Source organism: Salvelinus fontinalis, chromosome 7 (genome assembly GCF_029448725.1).
Source record: "Salvelinus fontinalis isolate EN_2023a chromosome 7, ASM2944872v1, whole genome shotgun sequence".
NCBI lineage: Eukaryota > Metazoa > Chordata > Actinopteri > Salmoniformes > Salmonidae > Salvelinus > Salvelinus fontinalis.
In genome coordinates this window covers 64815705-64840662 of record NC_074671.1, presented here as the reverse complement: position 1 = coordinate 64840662, position 24958 = coordinate 64815705, and the positions used below count along the sequence as shown (strand labels likewise).

Here is a 24958-nt window from a genome sequence, read left to right as displayed (position 1 = left end):
TGATATAGGTCATAATTTTCTTGTATTGCACAGCCTACTCATATGAATACATAAAGTGCATTCGGAAAGTATTCAGACCCCTTGACTTTTTCCACATTTTGCTACGTTACAGCCTTATTCTAAAATGGATTAAATAAAAAAACATTTCTCATCAATCTACACACAATACCCCATAATGACAAAGCAAACGCAGGTTTTTAGAAATGTTTTCACATTTATTAAAAATGAAAAACAGAAATACCTTATTTACATAAGTATTCAGACCCTTTGCTATGAGACTCCACATTGAGCTCAGGCGCCTCTTGTTTCCATTGATCATCCTTGAGATATTTCTACAACTTGATTGGTGTCGACCTGTGGTAAATTCAATTGATTGGACATGATTTGGAAAGGTACACACCTGTCTATATACGGTCCCACATTTGACAGTGCACTCTGTCAATCACCACATTCTTATCGGCAGACTCAACAGCCTTGGTTTCTCAAATGACTGCCTCACCTGGTTCACCAACTACTTCTCAGAGTTCAGTGTGTCAAATCGGAGGGCCTGTTGTCCGGACCTCTGGGAGTCTCAATGGGGGTGCCACAAGGTTCAATTCTTGGGCCGACTCTCTTCTCTGTATACATCAATGATGTCACTCTTGCTGCTGGTGATTCTCTGATCCACCTCTACGCAGACGACACCATTCTGTATACTTCTGGCCCTTCTTTGGACACTGTGTTAACTAACCTCTAGACGAGCTTCGATGCCATACAACTCTCCTTCCTTAGCTTCCAACTGCTCTTAAATACAAGTAAAACTAAATGCATGCTCTTCAACCGATCGCTGCCTGCACCTGCCCGCCCATCCAGCATCACTACTCTGGACGGTTCTGACTTAGAATATGTGGACAACTACAAATACCTAGGTGTCTGGTTAGACTGTAAACTCTCCTTCCAGACTCACATCAAACATCTCCAATCCAAAGTTAAATCTAGAATCGGCTTCCTATTCCGCAACAAAGCATCATTCACTCATGCTGCCAAACATACCCTCGTAAAACTGACCATCCTACCGATCCTCGACATGTCATTTACAAAATAGCCTCCAACACTCTATTCAACAAATTGGATGCAGTCTATCACAGTGCCATCTGTTTTGTGACCAAAGCCCCATATACTACCCACCACTGCGACCTGTACGCTCTCGTTGGCTGGCCCTCGCTTCATACTCGTCGCCAAACCCACTGGCTCCAGGTCATCTACAAGTCTTTGCTGGGTAAAGCCCCGCCTTATCTCAGCTCACTGGTCACCATAGCAGCACCCACCCGTAGCACGCACTCCAGCAGGTATATCTCACTGGTCACCGCCAAAGCCAATTCCTCCTTTGGCCGCCTTTCCTTCAAGTTCTCTGCTGCCAATGACTGGAACGAACTGCAAAAATCAATGAAGCTTGAGACATATCTCCCTCACTAACTTTAAGCACCAGCTGTCAGAGCAGCTCACAGATCACTGCATCTGTACATAGCCCATCTGTAAATAGCCCATCCAACTACCCCATCCACATACTGTATTTATTTATCTTGCTTCTTTGCACCCCACTATTTCTACTTGCACATTCATCTTCTGCACATCTATCACTCCAGTGTTTAATTGGTATATTGTAATTACTTCGCCACCATGGCCTATTTATTGCCTTACCTCCCTTGCACACACTGTATATATACTTTTCCTACTGTATTATTGACTGTATGTTTGTTTATTCAATGTGTAACTCTGTGTTGTTGTATGTGTCGAACTGCTTTGCTTTATCTTGGCCAGGTCGCAGTTGTAAATGAGAACTTGTTCTCAACTAGCCTTCCTGGTTAAATAAAGGTTAACTTCTTATGGCTGGGGGGCGCTATTTTCACGTTCGGATGAAAAGCGTGCCCAGAGTAAACTGCCTGCTACTCAGCCATAAAAGCTAGAATATGCATATAATTAGTAGATTTGGATAGAAAACACTCTGAAGTTTCTAAAACTGTTTGAATGTTGTCTGTGAGTATAACAGAACTCATATGGCAGGCAACAACCTGAGAAAAAAATTCAACCAGGAAGTGGGAAATCTGATGTTTGTAGATTTTCAAGTATATGCCTATCCAAGATTCAGTGTAAATTTGGTCCGATTGCACTTCCTAAGGCTTCCACTAGATGTCAACAGTCTTTAGATCCTTGTTTCAGGCTTCTACTGTGAAGGGGGAGCGAATAAGAGCTGTTTGAACCAGTGGTCTGGCAGAAAGCCATTAGATTAGTCACGCGTGCGGCCGTGAGCACGAGCTCTGTTTCTTTTCATTTCTAAAGACAAAGGAATTGTCCGGTTGAAACATTATTGAAGATTTATGATAAAAACATCCTAAAGATTGATTCTATACATTGTTTGACATGTTTCTATGAACTGTAATAGAACTTTTTTGACTTTTCGTCTGGACTTAGTGCTCGCGCATTTGGATTACTGGACTAAACATGCGAACGAAAAGGAGGTATTTGGACATAAATGATGGACTTTATCGAACAAAACAAACATTTATTGTGGAACTGGGATTCCTGGGAGTGCATTCCGATGAAGATCATCAAAGGTAAGTGAATATTTATAATGCTATTTCTGACTTTTGTTGACTCCACAACATGGCGGGTACCTGTATGGTGGCTGAGCGCTGTACTCAGATTATCGCATGGTGTGTTTTTGCCATAAAGCTTTTTTGAAATCTGACACGGCGGTTGCATTAAGGAGAAGTATATTTTTAATTCTATGCATAAGACTTGTATCTTTTATCAACGTTTATGATGAGTATTCCTGTAAATGTATGTGGCTCTCTGCAAAATCACCGGATGTTTTGGAGGCAAAATATTACTGAACATAACGCACCAATGTAATCTGTGATTTTTGGATATAAATATGAACTTTATCAAAACATACATGTATTGTGTAACATGAAGTCCTATGAGTGCCATCTGATGAAGATCATCAAAGGTTAGCGATAAATTTGATCTCTTTCAGCTTTTTGTGACTCCTCACTTTGGCTGGAAAATGGCTGTGTTTTTCTGTGACTAGGCGCTGACCTAACATAATCAGATGGTGTGCTTTCGTCGTAAAGCCTTTTTGAAATCGGACACTGTGGTGGGATTTACAACAAGTGTATCTTTAAAATGGTGTATAATACTTGTATGTATGAGAAATTTTAATTATGAGATTTCTGTTGTTTGAATTTGGCGCCCTGCACTTTCACTGGCTCTTGTCAAAGCGATCCCGTTAACGGGATTTCAGCCGTAAGAAGTTAAATAAAATAAAAAATGTCTGAGCAAAAAACCAAGCCATGAGGTTGAAGGAATTGTCCGTAGAGCTCCATGAAAGGAAATGTTGGTAAAATGGTGGCGCCACTCGGTCTGCATCAACAAACTTCATCTGCAGAGGGAGACAATTCTACGGTTGCACTACTGTGTTGTGTTTTTGAAGTAATACAGTGAATACAAGGTTATTAAGGAAAATAGCACATGGTGCTGCCTAAAACTAACTAACCTTGTACTAAATGGTTTTTGAGTCGTTTATGCACTTATCTACTACAGGGTAAGTATTAGCTCAAAAGTATTGTGGAGCTCCTGCACCTAAATATAAACAGTACCAGCACCCAAAATGAGTATCAGCAACTTTTTCAGTCCAAGTCAAGCACTGATTTAGATAATTGAACAAGAAAAAATATAAAATATTTAATAGAGAATAAAGTGCCAGAACTGTCAAGAAAATAATTTTTGTGTCTGTTTCTCTTCTACTACTTGCCGACTCAGGTATGAGCCCGGTAACATCAACAGTGAGGACAAACCCAGCCTGCCTCTCTCCTTCCACACTGAGTAGAAACCTACAGTTACTGGGTCCTGATTGTGACAGTGGAGCCCAGTTTGCACTGCAGGATCCAGAGATGGCATCAGTGAAGCTGGAAGACTGCAGTCAAACACTGGAGCTGAATGTCAACATTAAAGATGAAGAAGAGGAGGAGGAGATTGGGACGTCTGTTTCTCATGGTAAGAGCAGGTTCTAACTAACTAAGTTTGTGTTATTCATTCCATCTTCCCACTGTGCATGAAAGTTGCTGTAGAACTGTTTCAATGAGAAGGTAGATGTTATTTCATGGTACTGAGACTTGCATACCAGTATTGCCAGCATTTGTTTTATTCACTGGGCTATCTGGACTGTTCAGAGTAGACTGATGAGGTGAAGTAGACAAACTGACAGTGTTTTAAAGTTATATGAAATGAGTGTGTAGTTTCTAACCCTTGTGATAGTGAGTGGAGGATGATATTGCTCATAATTTTCATGACTTATGAGATACTTTTAGTATAGTTTTATTCCCCTTTTGTATTGCACAGCCTACTTATATGAATACATACAGGTAGCCTAGTGGTTAGAGCGTTGGGACAGTAACCGAAAGGCTGCTGGATTGAATCATTGAGCTGACAAGGTTAAAAATATGTCATTCTGCCCCTGAGCAAGGCAGTTAACACACTGAACCCCGGGCGCCGAAGACGTTGATGTCCATTATGGCAGCGCCCCGCACCTCTCTGATTCAGAGGGGTTGGGTTAAATGTGGAAGATGCATTCAGTTGTACAACTGACTAGGTATCCCCCTCTCCCATTCGGAAAGTATTTAGACCCATTGACTTTTTCCACGTTTTGTTACAGCCTTATTCTAAAATTGATTAAATACAAATTTTAATTCATCTACACACAATACCAATAACGACATCACAATACCCCATAATGACATCACAATACCCCATAATGACATCACAATACCCCATAATGACAAAGCAAACACCGGTTTTGGAAATGTTTTCACATTTTATAATAATAAAAATAAACAGTAATACCTTAATTACAAAAGTATTCAGACCCTTTGCTATGAGACTTAACATTGAGCTCAGGTGGATCCTGTTTCCATTGATCATCCATGAGATGTTTCTTCAACTTGATTGTTGTCAAGCTGTTGTAAATTCAATTGATTGGACATGATTTGGAAAGGTACACACCTGTGTAGATAAGGTCACACATTTGACAGTGCATGTCAGAGCAAAAACTAAGCCATGAGGTCGACGGAATTGTCCGTAGATCTCCATGAAAGGAAAAATTCACAAACTGGTAAAATGGCGGCGCCCACTCGGTCTGCGTCAACGAACGTCAGTGCAGGCAGTGTGGATGTAGACAACTTTTACGGTTGCACTACTTTTTTGAATCTAAATGTAATGATTATCGGTTTTCTACATGTGTAATAATATTCAGACACAATTGTCCGGAGAACTCCATGAAAGGATTATGTCGAGGCACAGATCTGGGGGAGGGTGCCAAAACATTTCTCCAGTGTTTATTTGATTTTACTTTTTATTTAACTAGGCAAGTCGGTTAAGAACAAATTATTCTTTACAATGATGGCCTACCCTGGCCAAACCCTAACCTGGACTACGCTGGGCCAATTGTGCGTAGCCCTATGGGACTCCCAATCACGTCCGATTGTGATATAGCCTGGAATCGAATCGGGGTCTGTAGTGACGTCTCTAGCACTGAGATGCAGTGCCTTAGACCGCTGTGCCACTCGGGAGCCCCTAGAAGCGCTGAAGGTCCCCAAGAACACAGTGGCCTCCATCATTCATTCTTTTTAAAAATATTTATATATTTTATTTATTTATTTATTAGTTCCAAGTAGGACAATCAACAGAAATACAATTTTATTTTATTTTTTCCGCCCCCCCCTCCCCAACACGAAGATAGACGAACATAACAACCAAACAAATAAATAAAAAGTACAATATGCAGTTGTAGATAATGTAGATTACGCTTCGACTATAGCCAATATTCACATACATTCTTTTGAATATACAGATTTACAGTTCTAATGCTTCTACAATATCACCGGTTTGAAAAAATTAACAAAACGGATCCCAAATATTAGGAAACTCTGGGGCTTTCTTTTTCACTATATAAGTACATTTTTTCAAGAGCCAGGCTTGACGTTAATTATTTTAACCAATGACCAAGTGAGGGGCAACTGACATACTTCCAGTGGAGAGCAATTGAACGTCTAGCTTGTAATAGACAAAGGTCAACCATTTTCTTTTCTCTCCTATGTAAAGAGATATTCTCTGGGTAAAGATTTAGGAGGCATAGTTTAGGGATTAGTGGTATTGGGGTAGAGGTCATCTCAGAGATATAGCACAGTACTGAGCTCCAAAACATTTGTATCTCAGCACATTCCACCAGGCAATGATACAAGGTACCTAAATGTGTGTTACATTTAACACACAGGTCTGAGGTATTAGGGTCAAATTTGTGGGGCTTAACAAGGGTGATATATGTTCTCATTATCCAATTGTATTACAACAATCTCAGGTGGGTGTTTATTGTCTGTATCTGAGCTCTACAGCATATCATACCCCAATACACTGTACATTTCCAAACCTAGAAGTTAAAAAAAATTGTATTACACCTTTATTTAACCAGGTAGGCCAATTGAGAACAAGTTCTCATTTACAACTGCTACCTGGCCAAGATAAAGCAAAGCAGTGTGACACATGGGATAAACAAACGTACAGTCAATAACACAATAGAAAAATCTATATACAGTGTGTGCAAATGTAGTAAGATTAGGGAGGTAAGGCAATAAATGGGCCATAGTGGCGAAATAATTACAATTTAGCCATTAACACTGGAGTGATAGATGTGCAGAAGATGAATGTGCAAGTAGAGATACTGGGGTGCAAAGGAGCAAAAATAATAATATGGGGATGAGGTAGTTGGGTGGGCTATGTACAGATGGGCTGTGTACAGGTGCAATTATCGGTAAGCTGCTCAGATTGCTGATGCTTAAAGTTAGTGAGGGAGATATGTCTCCAGCTTCAGTGATTTTTGCAATTCGTTCCAGTCATTGGCAGCAGAGAACTGGAAGGAAAGGCGGACAAAGGAGGAGTTGGCTTTGGGGATGACCAGTGAGATATACCTGCTGGAGTGCGTGCTACGGGTGGGTGCTGCTATGGTGACCAGTGAGCTGAGATAAGGCGGGGCTTTCCCTAGCAAAGACTTATAGATGACCTGGAGCCAGTGGGTTTGGCGACGAATATGTAGTGAGGGCCAGCCAACGAGAGCATACAGGTCGCAGTGGTGGGTAGTATATGGGGCTTTGGTGACAAAACGGATGGCACTGTGATAGACTACATCCAATTTTCTGAGTAGAGTGTTGGAGGCTATTTTGTAAATGACATCGCCGAAGTCAAGGATCGGTAGGATGGTCCGTTTTACGAGGGCATGTTTGGCAGCATGAGTGAAGGATGCTTTGTTGCGAAATAGAAAGCCGATTCTAGATTTAATTTTGGATGGGAGATGCTTAATGTGAGTCAGCCCGAGTATTGAACCCTGGCACCCCCATAGAGACTGCCAGAGGTCCGGACAACAAGCCCTCCGATTTGACACACTGAACTCTGAGAAGTAGTTAGTGAACCAGGCGAGGCAGTCATTTGAGAAACCAAGGCTGTTGAGTCTGCCGATAAGAATGTGGTGATTGACAGAGTCGAAAGCCTTAGCCAAGTCAATAACTACGGCTGCACAGTTCTGTTTTTTTATCGATGGTGGTTATGATATTGTTTAGGACCTTGGGCGTGGCTGAGGTGCACCTGTGACCAGCTCGGAAACCAGATTGCATAGCGGAGAAGGTACGGTGGGATTCGAAATGGTCTGTGATTTTTTTTTTGTAAACTTGGCTTTCCAAGACTTTAGAAAGCGAGGGTAGGATAGATATAGGTCTGTAACAGTTTGGGTCTAGTGTGTCTCCCCCTTTGAAGAGGGGGATGACCGCGGCAGCTTTCCATCTTTATGGATCTCAGACGATATGAAAGAGAGGTTGAACAGGCTAGTAATAGGGATTGCAACAATTGTGGCGGATAATTTTAGAGTGTCCAGATTGTCTAGCCCAGCTGATTTGTAGGGGTACAGATTTTGCAGCTCTTTTAGAACATCAGCTTACTGGATTTGGGTGAAGGAGAAATGGGGGAGGCTTGGGCAAGTTGCTGTTGGGGTTGCAGAGCTGTTGACCGGTGTAGGGGTAGCCAGGTGGAAAGCATGGCCAGCCGTAGAGAAATACTTCTTGAAATTCTCGATTATCGTGGATTTATCGGTGGTGACAGTGTTTCCTAGCCTCAGTGCAGTGGGCAGCTGGGAGGAGGTGTTCTTATTCTCCATGGACTTTAGTGTTCCAGAACATTTTGGAGTTTGTGCTACAGAATGCAAATTTCTGTTTGAAAAAGCAAACCTTTGCTTTCCTAACTGCCTGTGTCTTTTGGTTCCTAACTTCCCTGAAAAGTTGCATATCACGGGGGCTGTTCGATGCTAATGCAGTACGTCACAGGATGTTTTTGTGCTGGTCAAGGGCAGTCAAGTCTGGAGTGAACCATGGGCAATATCAGTTTTTTTTGTTGTTGTTTGTTTTTGAATGGGGCATGCTTATTTAAGATGGTGAGGAAAGCACTTTTAAAGAATAACCAGGCGTCTTCTACTGACGGAATGAGGTCGATATCCTTCCAGGATACCCGGGCCAGGTCGATTAGAAAGGCCTGCTCGCTGAAGTGTTTTAGGGAAACACACCCCCTTCTTTTTCTAGGGAGTGTTTGACAGTGATGAGGGGTGGTCGTTTGACCCATTACGGACGCAGGCAGTGATCGCTGAGATCCTGGTTGAAGACAGCAAAGGTGTATTTTAGAGGGCAGGTTGGTCAAGATGATATCTATGAGGGTGCCTGTGTTTACGGATTTAGGGTTGTACCTGGTATGTTCCTTGATAATTTGTGTGCGATTGAGGGCATCTAGCTTAGATTGTAGGACAGCCGGGGTGTTAACCTCACTAGGGTATGTGCGACGCTAGCGTCTCACCTCGTCAACAACAGCCAGTGAAACTGCAAGGCGCCAAATTCAAAACAACAGAAATCCCAGAATTAAAATTCCTCAAACATACAAGTATTTTACACCATTTTAAAGATACACTTGTTGTAAATCCGGGCATAATTTACAGACAATGGTATGGTAAGATGTGAGTACAGTGGATTTTGTCTCTGGCGGCACCAGTTAAGCCAGTTGAGGTCTCCGCATGTGTGTGGGGTGGGACAAAAGAGCTTGTTGAGCGGGACTGAGGGCTCTACAGTGAAATAAAACAAAAAGAACTAGCCAAGACCGCAGTAGACAAGGCATATTGACATTAGAGGCATAAAGCCATCACAGGTGTTGATCAGAAGAGCTAAGACAACAACAACAATGGTGATGAATGAGCAGAGCAGGTCAGTTAGGTACATACAGGACCTGAGTTCGAGACTGGGGCCGACAGGTCAACAAAATTAGGTACCGTGTTATTGAAGCAGTCCAGGGGGCATCAGCTGTGTAGCCGAGTGATCATAGGGTCAAAAGAGCAGCAATCGGTGAGTCAGGGTGCCGTTCAGTAGTCACTACTACGCTAGGCAAGCAGGGGACACAGTGTTCAGAAAAGCTAGCGGGCCGGGACTAGTAGATGGTTCTTCGGCGGCATCGTAACAGAATAGCCTGTTGAGACCACATCGGGCGATCACGTCGGCAGTCCAGTCGTGATGGATCAGCGGGGCTCCGTGCCGACAATAAAGGGACCAGGCCAATTGGCAAAGGAGGTATTGTAGCCCTAGAATTATCTGGTATATGGGCCTAGCTCGAGGTTAGCTCAAGGCTAGCTGGTGCTTGCTTCGGGACTGTTAGCTAACAGTAGCCGCTCGTTTGCAGCTAGCTAGCTGCGATGATCCTGTGTAATGATCCAAAGCGGCAGGAATCTGGTGATGTGTTAGAGAGAAGCAGTCCGATATGCTCTGGGTTGATATCGCGCTGTGCAGACTGGCAGGTATTGTCTGAGCTAAGGCTGGCTGGTGACCGAGGAAAAAGGTGCAGACCGCTAGCCGTGGCTAACAAAGACGAGTAGCTAGTTAGCTGGCTAGCTCCTGATGGAAGTTCCAGTTATAAGGAATAAAAATAGCAGATCCATACCTCATTGGGTGAGGCGGGTTGCAGGAAAGTATATTTAGATCGTAGATAGAAAGTGAGATATATATATATATATATATATATATATATATATGAAAAAGACAGGCTATTTACACGAGATAAGACAAAGACAAACACACACGTCCTACTGCTACGCCATCTTGGAGTTTTAAGCGTCCTTAAATATCTTCTAAATATCTAATGGGAGCCCATCTGGACCTGCCGCTTTACCTCCCTTCATATTGAAAATAGCATCCGATTTCTGCAGGATCCATTGATAATTGACCTTGTTAATTATGAATTGCATTAATGGCTCGGTCTGAATTGAACTTCTTAATGCACCAGGTCAGTAATTTACCATGTTTTTCACCTTGATCATAGAAGGACTGTTTCAGCCTAGTTAAGCTGTTTGCAGCCTTTGAGGTGGAACGTTCTTCATACTGAACTTTAAGAGCAAATAATTCCTTGTTTACTTCTACTGAGTTCTCAAAAAGTGTAAAGTCACCTTGTCCTAGAGAGATTTACACAGTTATCAAAACGTCAACCAGGGTAAGCCTACACGAAACACAGCCCTTATTTTAAGTGTTTCTAAAATCCTCTGAGAAAAATGAAGGGTGAAAAAATTATTGGAACCATTTCCTTGTTTGACTGCTAGGATTTATGGGTATTATGATTTATAGTCTATTGGTATGCAGCTACCCGACGCTAGAGGGGTGTGGAGACACGTGGGCCACAGGTAGCCTAGTGGTTAAAGTGTTGGGCCAGTAACCAAAAGGTTGCTGGATCAAATCCCTGAGATGACAAGGTAAAAATCTGATGTTCTGCCCCTGAACAAGGCAGTTAACCCTCTGATCCCTGGTAGCTCGTCATTATGAATACGAATTGGTTCTTAACTGACTTGCCTAGTTATATAAAACAATTACATTAAAAAAAATATGGCAGACAAGAAAAAAAGAGGAATGGGGGATTGCGGAAGCCTTCTGGAAGATCTGATGGAGAAGATGGTGGACCAGAAAATAAGGAGAGAAGTGGAATATCTTTTGAGTGAATATGGACTGGAGGATCACACAGAGCCTTTAGAAGACCTACAGGAGGAAAGTGAATGTGACAAGAGGATGAATTAACTGTGATGGCCAGTGGAATGATGACCCCCGAGAAGGAGCTGAGTGTAGAGGGAAGTTGAGTTGGTGAAGGTGACTCAGAGTGGACTCATAATGATTTATTGTTTCTCTTAGTATCCAGAGGGAGCGGGCGCTCCGGATTTTGCGATTGGGGACAAGAATTTTGACTCGACTTGCTCTCCAGAACAGGGCGGCATTGAAAGGAGTGATAATGGGATTAGGTTTAAAACGTCTTATGGCTGCAATCCCGGTAACGGGATGATATGACAACAGCCAGTGAAAGTGCAGGGCACCAAATTCAAAACAGAAATCTCATAATTAACATTCCTCAGACATACATGTGTCTTATACCACCAAGGTAATCTTGTTGTTAATCCCACCAAAGTGTCCGATTTCAAATATGCTTTTCAGCGAAAGCACTACAAACGATTATGTTAGGTCACACCAAACCACAATAAGCACAGCCATTTTTCCAGCGAAAGATAGCAGTCACAAAAAGCACAAATAGAGATAAAGTTAATCACGAACCTTTGATGATCATCAGATGACACTCATAGGACTTCATGTTACACAATACATGTATGTTTTGTTTGATAAAGTTCATATTTATATAAAAAAATGTGAGTTTACATTGGCGCGTTACATTCACTAGTTCCAAAAACATCCAGTGATAGTGCATAGCCACATCGTTTCTACAGAAATACTCATCATAAATGTAGATGATAATACAAGTTATACATATGGAATTAGAGATATACTTCTCCTTAATGCAACCGCTGTGTCAGATTTTTAAAAAACTTTACTGAAAAAGCAAACCATGCAATAATCTGAGATGGAGCTCAGAACAATAGTCAAATTAGCCGCCATGTTGGAGTCAACAGAAACCAGAAATTACATGATAAATATTCCCTTACCTTTGATGATCTTCATCAGAATACACTCCCAGGAATCCCAGGTCCACAATAAATGCTTGATTTGTTCGATAATGTCCGTTATTTATGTCCAATTAGCTACTTTGGTTAGCGCATTTGGTAAACAATTCCAAAGTCACAAAGCGCGTTCACTAAAACGTGACGAAATGTCCAAAAGTTCCGTAACAGTCAGTAGAAACATGTCAAACGATGTATTGAATCAATCTTTAGAATGTTGTTAAAATAAATCTTGAATAACGTTCCAACCGGAGAATTACATTGACTTCAGATGAGCGATGGAACGGAGCTGCCTCTCATGTGAGCGGGCGTGGTCAAAGAATGTTCACCTCATGGCAGTGGTGACTCATTCCTGTCTCCTTCGGCCTCCCTCACAGTAGAGTCATCAGACAAAGTTCAACAGACTGTTGACATCTAGTGGAAGCCGTAGGAAGTGAATACTCATTCATATCTCGCTGTGATTTCAATGGGATCTTGGTTGAAAATCAACCAGCCTCAGAATTTCCACTTCCTGTTTGGATTTTTTCTCGGGTTTTTGCCTGCCATATGAGTTCTGTTATACTCACAGACATAATTCAAACAGTTTTAGAAACTTCAGAGTGTTTTCTATCCAATACTACTAATAATATGCATATATTAGTAACTGGGACTGAGGAGCAGGCCGTTACTTTGGGCACCTTTCATCCAAGCTACTCAATACTGCCCCTGCAGCCATAAGAAGTTAACACTTAAGAACAAATTCTTATTTACAATGACAGCCAAACCCGGACGATGTTGGGCCAATTGTGCCCCGCCCTAGGGAACTCCCAATCACGGCCGGATGTGATACATCCTGGATTCGAACCATGCATTGTCTTAGACTGCTGCGCCACTCGGGAGCAGTGGTGTAGAGCCGCTTACAGAAGTTACACACATGGAGTAAATTTTTTGTAACCTAGAGTCTGGGGGGAAAAGTACATTTTTTGTAGCCTGGAGTCCTGGAAAAATTTGGCCTTTTATAAACTGATTTCATGCAATTCTACATCTTTTTAGATGACTGGAGACTTTCAAATCTTTTTTAATACCTCACAAATGACAGACTACTTTGACACTGACAAACTGAGAATTCGAGATCAATATAAACGACCTTGTCTCTAATTTAACAATAGCCTAGGCCAGGTGTGAGGACAAACACATTGTACAATATGAGGGGGAAGTTATAGTCCTAAAAAAGCTATCCAGTTTCACTGACTCATCCAATGATGTGCAGCTCACTCTCTGGCCAAAAGCTTCTCTCTCTTGCTTTACATTGTAAAACAATGCTGTTTGCTCAAAGGCCTATTTGAAAAGGGCTTTTTGTATTAGAAATATTCTGAAAGTATATTTCACAGTATATTTTGGATGCATGCTGTTCAAGGACAGATTAGTATTTTCTTTTCAGCAGGATCCATTTACAACCTGTGTTTTCCAGCGTTTTCACATTATGTTTTTTAGGGGTCATGACAATTACAGGAGCAATCCAAATGTATTTACTCTGATTGCTTTCATTAGGATTTTTACATTGCAAACTTGATTTTTCATGCCACGAGGTAGGCTACCTGATCCTAGCAAATGGGTCCCGGAAACAAAACTGAGAGGTGCTGGAGGATCCGGCAACAAATTAAGCACCACCCTTCTCATATAATGGGGTAGGGCCATCCCAAGAATCCCTGAATGCACGGATGGTTGCACCAAAGATTCTTTATAACTAAACCAAGATAGACCACAACCAGTCATTTCCGATGGGAACAGATTAGTCATAGCAGGCAGAGCCAAGCACGAGCTAGCGAGATCTTATTGGCGCGTTCTGGAACACATCTGCAATTTTTCTGTTAGGCAATTAAAAAAAATATATACTTTTGCAAAGGGTAAAGTCTTTAAAATCTTTTGTTCCCAAAACTGTATTAAGATCAGATGTTCAATTGATTAGAACATTTGCAGAATGTCGGCCAAAATCCATCTCGTTCCATCTTCTCCCACTGCCGGCCAGTGGGCTTCCTCTCACTACCATATTTGGTAGTGAGTGGAAACGCTAAGCGGATTCATCACATTTATACATCTGGTGAAATATCTGTCTCATTGTTCTACCTGTGGCTGCACTGTGGTCGTGGGGCAACAGGAAGTTCCTGGCAGGCATGCACCATTCTTCACAATAAATGAAGCGCCAGAACTCTGATGTTAAGAAGTTAACATTTGTGTCTTTTTATATGTATTACTACAGGTATGTAAAAGCAGGTTTGAACTAACTAATATCAAAAGAATGTCATACCATGCTAGCAAACAAATCCGTTAAGGTATTATCACACTTGGTAAAGGTTTGATGTGTTATTTTTGTGTCAAACCAAGTGAAGAACGTGATAACTATTTTACAAGCTACATAGCTAGAGACTTTGGGTTTGTCTGAGCGGATGTACATCATTTTCTCAAGGTAAATTCATAATCAATTTATTTGAGATTTCTAGGTTCGTATTGCATGTTATTGATTTTATTTAAAATTCACGACCTGGGAAAACTGCAGCGCCTACTCTGTCTGCGTCAGAGACAATTTTATGTAGTAAATTTCAGACACATTCAGTTTCTATCTTTGTCTATAAATTGTTAATATGATGTGAAAGGAAATACAATTGGTTTTTGATTGAAATAATACAGTGAAGACAAGGTTATTCAGGAAATTAGTACATAGTGCTGCCTAAAACATACTGCAACCTTGTACTAAATGGTTTCTGAGTCATTTATTAATATGTAAATCCAAGAAATCTACTATAGGTAAAGTTTAGTTACGTTGTGTAGTGTGTACTGTGTCTAATTTGAATTAATTAATGTTTTGTTGTCAATGCTTACTTACCTGATCTATTGAAATGAGATGGACAGGAGCTTACTGGAGCTGAGAACAGACACCTACATTTTCTACTGCTTGAGCTCATGTTCCTCTTATAGAATATTACCTCAACAGTATTGTGGAGCTCCTGCATCTAAATATAAACAGTACCGCCCCCAAAAATGAGTATCGGCAACTATTTCAGTTCAAGTCAAGCACTGATTTAGATAATTGAACAAGAAAAAAAGAATATATTTTAATAGAGAATAAAGAAAGTGCCAGAACTGTCAAGACAATAACTTGTCTGTTTCTCATTGTTACTACAGGACGACTAGAATTAAGTCTGAGGCCAGTAACATCAACAGTGAGGACAAACCCAGCCTGCCTCTCTCCTTCCACACTGAGTAGAAACCTACAGTCACTGGGTCCTGATTGTGACAGTGGAGCCCAGTTTGCACAGCAGGATCCAGAGATGGCATCAGTGAAGCTGGAAGACTGCAGTCAAACACTGGAGCTGAATGTCAACATTAAAGATGAAGAAGAGGAGGAGAAGATTGGGAAATCTGTTAATCATGGTAAGAGCAAGTTCTATCTAACTAAGTTTGTGTTATTCGTTCCATTTTCCCACTGCATAAAAAGTTGCAGTAGAACTGTTTCATGATGAACTGTGTCAATGAGAAGGTAAATATTATTTCATGCTACTGAAACTTGCATGGTTTGACACCAGTATTGCTAGCATTTATTTTATTCACTGGGCTATCTGGAGTGATCAGAGAGTCGACTGAAGAAGTGAAGTTGACAAACTGCCAGTGTTTTAAAGTTCTATGAAATGAGTCTTTTTTAACCTTTTATTTAACTAGGCAAGTCAGTTAAGAACAAATTATTATTTACATTGACGGCCTACCCCCGGCCAAACCCAGACGACGCTGGGCCAATTGTGCGCCACCCTATGGGACTCCCAATCATGGTCGATGTATTACAGCCTAGTTACTAACCCTTGTGATAGTGAGTGGAGGATGATATGGCTCATAATTTTCATGACTTTTTAAAACAGTTTTATTCCCTTTTGTATTGTACAGCCTACTGATATGAATACATATGTCACCCTGTACAGCCAGAAGAGGACTGGCCACCCATTTGAGCCTGGTTTCTCTCTACGTTTCTTCCTAGGTTCTTGCTTGCTGGGGAGTTTTTCGTGTCCACTTTGCTTCCACATCTGCATTACTTGCTCTTTGGGGATTGAGGCTGGGTTTCTGTTAAGCACTTTATGACAACTTCTGATGTAATAAGGGCTACATAAAATACATATGATTGACATGTATATCACCAACTGACTGGTTCTTCTGATTTTGTTCACACAGGAGACCATGTTGAGACATTCTCTACAACCAGAGAGCAACAGCAGGAAGATCACAGAGCTAAGAGGTCTCACCACTGCCCACATTGTGAGGAGATTTTCCCATTTCTGTCAAAACTTAAAATACACCTAAAAATGCACACAGGAGAGAATCGGTATTCCGATACTGATGGTGGGAAGAATTTCACATCATTAAAGGCTCTAACAGTTCATCAGAGAGTGCATACAGGAGAAAAGCCTTACTCCTGCTCTGACTGTGTGAAATGCTTCACAACATCAACTGAGCTAAAAGTTCATCACCGAACACACACAGGAGAGAAGCCTTACTCCTGCTCTGATTGTGGAAAGAGTTTCTCTCAACTGGGCACCTTAAAACAACATGAACGTATACACACAGGAGAGAAGCCTTACTCCTGCTCTGAATGTGGAAAGAGGTTCTCTGTACTGGACCACTTAAAAACACATGAACGTATACATACGGGCGAGAAGCCTTACTCCTGCTCTGACTGTGTAAAATGCTTCACAACATCAACTGAGCTAAAAGTTCATCAGAGAACACACACAGGAGAAAAGCCTTACTCCTGCTCTGATTGTGTAAAATGCTTCACAACATCAACTAGGCTAAAAGTTCATCAGAGAACACACACAGGAGAGAAACCTTACTTCTGTTCTGACTGTGCGGTGAGTTTCTCCCTACTGGGCCACTTAAAACGACATGCACGGATACACACAGGAGAGAAGCCTTACTCCTGCTCTGACTGTGGAAAGAGTTTCTCTCTACTGGGCCACTTAAAACGACATGAACGTATACACACAGGAGAGAAGCCTTACTCCTGCTCTGACTGTGGAAAGAGTTTCTCTCTACTGGGCCACTTAAAAAGACACCAACATATACATAAGGGAGAGAAGCCTTACTCCTGCTCTGACTGTGGAAAGAGTTTCTCTCGACTGGGCCGCTTAAAAACACATGAACATATACATACAGGAGAGAAGACTTACTCCTGCTCTGATTGTGAAAAATGCTTCACAACATCAACTGAGCTAAAAGTTCATCAGAGAACACACACAGGAGAGAAGCCTTACTCCTGCTCTGATTGTGTAAAATGCTTCACAACATCAACTGGGCTAAAAGTTCATCAGAGAACACACACAAAAGTTCAGCTTTACTCCTCATTTGACTATGGGAAGAGTCTCAACTGAACGACTTAAACAACATGAACATATACACAGGAGAGAAGCTTTTCTCCTGCTCTGACTGTGGAAAGCGTTTCTCTCGAATGGGCCAGTTAAAGAGACACCAAGGTAAACATAAAGGAATTGAATTGGATCAAATGAATAAAGTGTAGAACACTCTATTGTAATCCTATTGTTTCTCACTGTGAGAGAACTGTGCAGAGGAAAGGGAGTGTTATAGAATGTTAGCCTCTCTTTACTTTACTGATCAGTGTGCACCTGGTCAGTTTTGGTTAGTTTTGTTAGCTTCTACTGTGAAGATATTGAGATGACGTTGTATTTGCCCTTAGGGTTGAATATCCTGTGAGGTGTCTCACAATGGATTCTGATGGTTGACTGGGTGGTACTGCTTCCCTCTGCAGTTTTCTGTGGGAAGAAGCTAGTAGACACAACCTACACTGAGTGTACAAAACATTATGGACAGCTGTTCTTTCCATGACATAGACTGACCAGGTGAAAGCTATGATCCTTAATGATGTAGTTTTTTGTGTATTTATTATGGATCCTCATTAGCTTTCAGCAAAAATCAACAAACTGCGGTTGCAGTGGGCTAAGGAATGAAAACACTGGACACTAGAAAATTGGAAAACTATTGCCTGGTCTGATGAATGCCTGTTCCTGCTGTTTCACGCTGATGGGAGGACTAGGGTATGGAGGAAACCACGAGTACATGCATCCAATGGTGGAAAAAGTACCTTCATAGAAAACGACACAATTAAAAGTGAAAGTCACCCAGTAAAATACTACTTGAGAATAAGTCTAAAAGTATTTGGTTTTAAATATACTTAAGAATCAAAAGTAAAAGTATGAATCATTTTAAATTCCTTAAAATTAAGCAAACCAGACTGCACAATTGTCTTGTTTTTTATATATTACGGATAGCCAGGGGCTCACTCCAACACAGACATAATTTACAAACGAAGCATTTGTGTTTAGTGAGTCTGCCAGATTAGAGGCTGTAGGAATGACCAGGGATGTTATCTTGATAAGTGTGTGAATTGGACAATTTTCTGTCCTGCTAATCATAAAAAATGTAACGTGTTCTTTTGAGTGTCAGGAAAAATGTATGGAGTAAAAAGTACTTTATTTTGGAATTTAGTGACAAAAGTAAAAGTTGTCAACAATATGAATAAATGTAATATTTATATAAAAATAGTAAAGTACAGATACAACTAAAGTAGTTCTTTATATAATTTATTCTTAAGTACTTTACACCACTGTATGCATCCATGCCGTGTGTCAGCATTGCAGGCTGGTGGTGTGAAGGGGTGGGGTGTGTTTTCAGGGCACACATTGGGCCCCTTGATAAAAGTTGTGCAATGTTTGAATGCCACAGGATATCTAAACATCATTGCCAATCAGGTGCATCCCTTCAAGGCAGCAGTGTATCCATCTGCAAATGGATTTCTTCAGCAGGATAATGCCACAAGGCTTATCCAGGAATGGTTCCAAGAACATGACAGTGAATTCAGCTTACTGCAGTGGCCTGCCGAGTCACCAGATCTCAATCCAATTGTGCATCTGTGGGAGGAGATGAAACAAGCTATTCGGAGTAGAGATCCACTCTCAGCCAACTTGCCACAGTTGTGGGAAGCATTGGAGTCAACATGGGCCAGCATCCCTGTGGAACGCTCTCAACACCTTGGGCAGTCTACGCCCCAATGAATTGAGGCTGTTCTGGGGACAAAGGGTGGGTGCAACTCAATATTAGGAAGGTCTTCCTAATGTTTTATACACTGTATATCAGATAAAGGTTGTGTGATCAGTTTTCAGCATTAGTTTTGCTGGATTATTTTATATTACTAATCAACTTTTGTTTAATGATAAACAGGCTATGAATCATCTAATTGTGTTTATTAAATTGTATTTTAATACTAGAGTCATTATTTTAGTCATTGATGATGAATGTATTTGAATAACTGTATTGAAGTTAATTGATCTGGTGGCAGGTAGCCTAGCGGTTAAGAGTGTTGGGCCAGTAACTGAAAGGTTGCTGGTTTGAATCCCGAGCCGACTAGGTGAAAATCTGTCATTGTGCCCTTGAGCAAGGCAATTAACTCTTATTTGTCCTGTTGCTCTGGATAAGAACATCTGCTAAGTGACAAAAATGTTATGAAAAATGTTTGTACATGAATTTATGCTGGGCAACTGCTCTTTTTCTCTTGTGTATAATTCAATGAAATAAACTGTTTGAAGTGAAATACTGTATATACAATACACAACATTATCACTTCGTTTACCCTGGTCAGAGGTACAGGACCATAGTAAACTAGACTATGTAGCTGCTGTTGTTAGTAGCCTACAGTTTCCATGCAATAACACATGTCAGATTGCTAATGATTAGGTGTACAGGCTGCTACATTTTTGCAAGAGTTTTAGCTGGTGTCTATCAGGAGTGATGTATTATCAGGCTACCAGAGGGAAGTAGAGAGCGCGCCTTGAGCTTTGTGCGTTGTGCCCGGCCCGCCCGACATGGTCAAGAGAGGCAAAGAGCCTGCAGCAGCACTCTGATGTGAAGACCTGTACAAAAATGTATGATTGTAGTGCAATGAAAAAAATATATAGCATGGTATTTTCATGGAATGGCAGTGACCTAAAAACAATATGTTTCCATTGTACTAGAGGCCTAGGAACATAGAAGAAACTGACAGATGTGTCATAATAGCCTGGAAGTAAAGCTGCACTGGGAGACACATTTGAAATGGAATACATTGAATATATGCAGCAGGGTGGAGAAAAATCACAGTAAAACACAATTTAAATGTATTGTCGGAAGGGCTGTGGTCTCCATTCATGTAATTCGTTAAATATATACATCAGATGGTATTGGGGAGCTATTTCATAGGGTTTATTGGGTACATTATTTACCCATTTCAATCTTTAACCAACCAACCCTATACTTGGTGTGACTGTCATGGTCAGAGCAGACCATCTGATATGCCCTTAAATATTGTAATATGCAACCTGGAATTAAAATGTAAGAGGACCAGTGCTTCTACAGTGAAACACATCTCACATCTGTGCTGTTTGAGAGAGATGTTGTTAGACTACATTGTATCATTGTTTCCTCTTCTGAGGGCACTGGTGGGGAACAACAATTTCAATTCACGGAGGCAATTAGTATTTAAAATTTAGCCCTATATCCACACGTTTGAATTAGCCTATTAACAGATAGCCTATAGCTGCCCAATTCATAGTCCTACACAGTGTAGGCTACACTACACATTTAACACGTGGTTAGTGGGCTAATCAATTCAACCACAAGACACTCAGATGTCTTCTGGAACAGAAAAATTTATGGGAATGATCCCATGAACAGGAAAACTGCTTCAAAAACCTAAAGAAGACAATCACAGAAGAGCCAGTGCTCAGGTTCTATGATCCAGAGAAAAGCACAAGGATTTCTGCAGACGCGTCACAGTTTGGCCTGGGAGCAGTTCTTCTGCAACAGCATGACGACACATGGCAACCCGTCGCTTATGCGTCCAGAGCCTTGACAGGCGCAGAGACAAGATATGCACAAACCGTCGCTTATGCGTCCAGAGCCTTGACAGGTGCAGAGACAAGGTATGCACAAATAGAGAAAGAACTACTGGCAAGCACATACGCTTGCGAAAGGTTTCACCAATACGTCTACCGACGAGACTTCGAAGTAGAAACCGACCACAAACCATTGGTGTCAATCATGTCTAAGCTACTGAATGATTGTCCAATGTGAATACAGAAAATGTTGATCAGACTGCAAAAGTATGATGTGAAGATGATCTATACCCCGGGAAAGTTCATGTTCGCCGCCGACACTTTCTCGGGCAGTCAACAAGAAGGAGAGCTTCGACACACAGAAAAACACTGAGATTCAGGCCTACGTCGACATGATCGTGGCATCACTTCCTGTGTCTTCTGAGAGAATGGAGCAGATCAAAAGAGAGACCGCAGCTGACCAAACAATGACAGAGTTGAGAGAAACAACACTGATAGGATGGCCTGCACAGAAAAACAACTGTCCAAGGAGAATACAGGATTACTGGATGTGCAGAGCAGAGCTCACCGTTGTGGATGACTTAGTGTTCAAAGGCAACAAGATTGTCATTCCCATGACACTACGCAAAGAAATGCTACAGAGAAGTTGCACCGCGATCCTATGAGATCCAAACGGAGCATGGATCACAACTGAGACGAAACAGAGTGGATCTAAGGCTGCAGCCATTCACTCAAGGGACTGGGGATCATCAGAAGGATACTGCTAAAGCGTCAAATGCCTTTAGAAATGGACAATTCAGTCAGAACACCATGACTGACAATGAACGCTGTCCAACTGTTTCAGAAAGCACTTCAGCAGAACGACCAAAAAGCACTGTCAGAGCCCCTGAAAGGCTTATTGAGAACTGCTTTTTTTTAATCTAAAAAGGGGCACCTGGACTGAATGTTTTGTTAATGTGAAAAGAAATAGAGCCACAATAGAGTATTGTTGGACAGACTATATTTAGTTGAAAAAAAAAATGTTTTTTTTTTAAGGAACATTTTTTGGGGAAAGAAATGTGTGTTATTGAAAATTGCATGTTATGCAGTTTGAGTAAACAAATGTGATGTGACATGTGTAGTTACATAGAAAAGTAGTTTTCTTTTAAAGGAAAGAATATGTGTTGTTATGTGTTAATAACATTTAGACTACGTTACCCAGCAGGCTATGTGGGAGGCAGATGGTTAAAGAATGCCTTGCATGGCTAAACATGGAGTTTTCTAGCTGAAGTATATGTTCATTAAAAGTAGTTAAACCTACGCCCCGGTTTGTCATTATATAAGGAACAAACTTAACACTTATGACAGCTGGACATATTAATGTCAGAAGGACACAGGAAGGAGGATGGTAGCAAAATGACCAACAGGTGAAACATAAGCATGCAACAAATGTATTATTTTTGTAGGACATGAAAGGGTCCCGCCACCATTATAACCTACCCAGAAGCAGATATGGGCGTTATTGGGCGTGAACAAGCAAAGAACTCAGACTAAAAGATAATGGTGGCAGAAGGACTGAGGGGAGTAACTTCATTTACATATGGGATGTACCCATATGCTATATGTGTATAAAAGCAGAGCCAGTGCTTAGGGAAGTTGGGTGGTTCTGCGGACCAGCACGGCTTTGCTACGCTGTATTAAAGTCTATATTGAATTCACAAGTTCTTGTAAATATTTCTTCTTGTGAATATTTCTGAGACAATATTCCACGACATTCCCCGGACTCCGCGTGTAGGGATTTGTACAATGCATGAACAAGGCTATTGAACTTGACATTGGTGTCTGTCTTTATTCCTTTATCCAACATATCATACTGAAACATGGTATCAGAAGTGGCTCGACAACCACACGTTCGTTATTTTTGTAGCTAAGTACAGTATCGGCGCAGTTACGTTCCATACGAACACACGCTGTTTCCTACTCCTAGTCATAACACTGATCAAATCTTTGTAAGCTGGCTAGCATCACTGCCTACCTCGATGACTGAAGGCAAAGAAACCTCCTATTCCATCGCTATGGCAGCGAACATTCCGCCACCAAATCCCATGGTTCTCACAGGGGACTGGAATACTAATTGGGACAACTTCAGGGATGAATTCGAGGACTATGCGCTGGCGACCGGTCTACATGAGAAACCCAATGAGGTACAAGCGGCAACTCTGAGGAGTTTAATGGGCAGCGAATGCAGGCATATCTACCAGCACAATCTCACCCTCACAGCACGACAACAGTGTGATGCAAAGGCTATATTGGATGCATTGGAGAATTACTTCAAACCCGCCAGAAACGTCATTTACGAGCGTTTTCGGAAGTTGCAAACAGGAAGAGGGTGAGTCAGTACACAACTTTGTAACCCGTTTGAGAGAAAAATCCGCCACTTGTGAATACGGGGGATTGAAAGATGAATTGATTCGTGACAAAATAGTACTGGGAATTGGAAATGAGGATACGCGCCGGCGTCTACTGAGAGAGAGAGGCTTAACATTAGTAACTGCCATCGAAATGTGCCGCACTGCTGAAGTCACTGACATGACAATGAGAGCAATGGAAATCGAAACTCCACACTCCGACGTTGATACTGTTCACGCTATTGCTAGGGAGACATTCAGACAAAACCAATCGAGGCAGAGTAATTCACCACGAACGGTGAACACAGAGAGCCCCGTAGCATGTACATACTGTGGGAATACACACACACGTGGCAAAGAGCACTGCCCTGCCTTCGGAAAACCATTCAGAGCTTGTGTAACTAATAATCACTTTGCAAAAGTGTGTCTCAAAAGCAAAAGAAGGGTGAGTGAGGGCAAGATTCACTGTGTTGATGATGTCACTCAATGTTCAGAGCTGAACAGTGAAAGTGACATTTACATGCATTAATCCATACACTCAAGAGGGAAGAAATGGTTTGTGACACTACGATTACACAACAAGCAACGACAATGTCAACTGGATTCCGGTGCTACATGCAACGTAATGAGCTACAAAGACAAAATCAATCTGGCATCTGACACACATCTATTGCCCAGCGATACTAGACTAAAGCTGTACTCAGGAGAACTAATGAGCTCTATGGGCACCTTTGAGACCGAATGTGTTATTCGGGAACGCGAACACAAGCTGGAGTTTGAGATTGTGAAAACCAGTCAACATCCTCTCCTCTCAGGCTCTACATGCGAACGCCTGGGACTGATGCAGTTCACTGTACCAAATGACCTGCACATTGTGGATCATGTCCAGCATGGACCCCTGTCCGAAGAACAACTACTCAGCAGATTTGACGATGTATTTAACATGCTCGTTGAATCAGTGCCTGGGGATGTACACTTTGAAGTGGATGAGAGCATCACTCCAGTCCAGTGTGCTCCTCGCAATGTGCCCATTGCAATGAAAGTGGCTGTGAAGGCCCAGCTGGACAAGTATGAGGCCGATGGCCACATGACATCTGTGACTGAACCAGCTGACTGGATCAGCAATATGGTCATAGTGAAAAAAACAGAGAAGCTGAGAGTCTGCATCGACCCAAAGCATCTGAACCAAGCACTGAAACCATCCCACTACATCATGCTGACACTAGAGGATGTCCTCTACAAGCTTCCCAAGGCCAGGATTTTCACCTTGGTGGATGCCCGAGATGCATTCCTTCAATGCAAGCTGGACGAAGAAAGCAGCTTCATGACTACCTTCTGGACCCCCTGGGGTCGGAAACGCTGGCTCAAGCTCCCGTTTGGTGTCTCAGTGGCGCCTGAGGTATACCAACGCAAGCAGCACGAGATACTGGCTGGACTCAAGGGCTATGAACCCATCGCCGATGATGTCCTGATCGTAGGCTGTGGTGACACAGACGAAGAAGCAGAACGCGACCACGATGTGAAGCTCCTGGCACTGATGGAGCGCTGCCAATCAGTTAAGCTTCGTC

The 24958-nt window shown here is 41.8% G+C and overlaps 1 protein-coding gene across 1 annotated transcript in view; it reads left to right on the top strand.

Moving 5' to 3' along the window:
* The window catches only part of LOC129860120 (zinc finger protein 91-like), a 398291-nt gene extending 380110 nt beyond the window's left edge, over positions 1 to 18181 (top strand). The window contains exon 9 of the mRNA XM_055930439.1: positions 16497 to 18181. Coding sequence (XP_055786414.1) covers positions 16497 to 17490 — 994 coding nt within the window. The 3' untranslated portion in view covers positions 17491 to 18181. The remainder of the gene's footprint in view (positions 1 to 16496) is intronic.
* Positions 18182 to 24958: the final 6777 nt, after the last annotated feature.